At 45.6% G+C, this 2277-nt stretch overlaps 1 protein-coding gene across 1 annotated transcript in view; it reads left to right on the forward strand.

Moving 5' to 3' along the window:
* LOC119591851 (glutamate [NMDA] receptor subunit 1-like) overlaps positions 1–2277 on the forward strand; it is a 21804-nt gene that overhangs the window by 15736 nt on the left and 3791 nt on the right. Inside the window, exons 12-15 of the mRNA XM_037940595.1 lie at positions 184–341; positions 1009–1139; positions 1479–1582; positions 2125–2273. Coding sequence (XP_037796523.1) covers positions 184–341; positions 1009–1139; positions 1479–1582; positions 2125–2273 — 542 coding nt within the window. The remainder of the gene's footprint in view (positions 1–183; positions 342–1008; positions 1140–1478; positions 1583–2124; positions 2274–2277) is intronic.

Genomic DNA, 2277 nt, shown 5'->3' on the forward strand with positions numbered 1-2277 from the left:
GAAAACCCACAAAACACGATCCAATTCTTATAGCTTTTGATTACTTACTTACACCACTGATAATACAACATCAACTGTACAACTCATTCCCGCTCCCCACTATAATTTCACAACGCCTGCCTCCCTTCAGCCCACCACCACTCTCCCCTTGCCCCTCCATGAGCGCCTCCTCCCCACCCACAGGAAAGAAAGAATGGTCGGGTCTCATCGGGCAGCTGGTCAACCAGACTCACGGCGCAGACATGATCGTCGCGCCGCTCACCATCAACCCGGAGCGAGCGCAGGTCATCGAGTTTTCGAAGCCCTTCAAGTACCAGGGAATCACCATTCTAGAGAAGAAGGTGAGGTCTCGTTTGTCTTTACTTAAGGGGAAAAATAGTCTGAGAGAATCAAAGGATGTGTGTGGGGGGTGTAGGTTCAGTTCTCCTGAAGAAAAAAAAAATGTAAATGTATTTATTTTCTCAAATGGATTAATACTGGTTTACAGAATTCTAAAATCATCAGATAGAATCTTATATAATGGATCGTTGAGTATACCAAAGCATATGACGTCGACGTAAAAGCTTTACATCTTCCATAAAATATCCGGAAACCAGCTTGAGTAATACCAACCCTTCCGAAGACCAAACCGATCCATCTTTAAGATATCTGCAAACCGTCCAAAATACTCCCAAGGCCAACTCGAACCACATCCCATGATATCTCAACCCAAACAGAACTGTCCCAAAACTGACCCAACCCAAAAAGGACTGCACTAAAACTGACCCCAAACCAAATAGATCTGTCCCAAAAACTGACCCAGCCCAAACAGAACTGTACCAAAAACGACCCAACCCAAACAGAACTGTCTTATAACTGACCCAACCCAAACAGATCTGTACCTGAATTGACCCATCCTAAACAAAACTGTCCCAAAACTGACCCAACCCAAACAGAACGGTTCCATAAACGACCCAACCCAAACAGATGTCCCAAAACTGACCCGAACTTCCCTTTTCTTTCTGACAGCAACCTCGCTACTCCACGCTAGTCTCCTTCCTTCAGCCTTTCCGAGACACGCTATGGATCCTCGTGATGGTGTCCGTGCATGTGGTGGCTCTGGTTCTCTACCTTCTAGACAGGTTTAGTCCCTTCGGCAGGTAAGGAGACACCGGGGAAGGGTGTTTTTTTGTGGTTAGCTTGGGTAGAATAAGGGAGGGATGGGCGGGGGGGGGGGGTGATGTTAAAAGTAGGTGGGTTATCCTGTAGTTTACTGGCTGGTACTGTTCAAAAGTACGTAAGAATCTAAGATTGGTGACTGGATTTACTCTTAGTATTTTCCCCAGTCTTTCTAGCCATACCTTCCTCCAACTACGGAATACTTTAAACGTACCTAAATTATCTAGGCATTGCCTCTTTATCACCCTCTCCCTCTCGTACATCTCTTACCATGGTTCCAATTACCATGAATCCAATACTACTGATACCATCCCTTCCAGGTACAAGCTAGCAAACATGGACGGCACAGAAGAAGATGCCCTGAATTTGTCCTCTGCAATATGGTTTGCTTGGGGAGTCTTGCTCAACAGTGGCATTGGCGAAGGTATGGAGAGGCCATTCGTGCTTTTTTTTGTGTGTGTGGGGGGGGTAAATTTCCTGCTATTTATGGAAAATTAGGTAGATGTAGATGTAGGTGTACTGACACCAAAGAAATATCTTTGTCTCTCTCTTTGTTCTATCGTAGCCTGTGGTCTAGTTCTCTCTCAGTCTATGTATCAGTCAACCTAAATGTCTACATATCTCCTTACAGACTTCTTTATCTATGCATATCTCGATCAATATACTAATCGCATCCAAGGTCGGGTTAATATAAATATAATTCCTGCTTATGTGTTGACTTTGATCATTCACAAAAAATGTTAGTTTATATATCTGGTCAATATGGCTATCCACCTGAATATCATTTTATTTATCTGTTTACTATGTTCATTTACAAAAGAGCAAATCACTTCTTGTTTACCCATTCACAAAAATGTATCAGCATATCCACCTATTTCCTTCTTGGTTAAAACCGCGCGTTTTTCCCTTTTTTCGCTTCATCCCCGCCCCGGCCCTGCTCATCCACCGCCCTGTGCCTCCTCGCAGGAACTCCCCGCAGCTTCAGCGCCCGCGTGCTGGGCATGGTGTGGGCAGGCTTTGCCATGATCATCGTCGCTTCCTACACTGCCAACCTGGCGGCCTTCCTCGTGCTCGACCGCCCGCAGACCTCCCTCACCGGCATCAACGACGCTCGGGTGA

Source organism: Penaeus monodon, chromosome 29, assembly GCF_015228065.2.
Source record: "Penaeus monodon isolate SGIC_2016 chromosome 29, NSTDA_Pmon_1, whole genome shotgun sequence".
Taxonomy (NCBI): Eukaryota; Metazoa; Arthropoda; class Malacostraca; order Decapoda; family Penaeidae; genus Penaeus; species Penaeus monodon.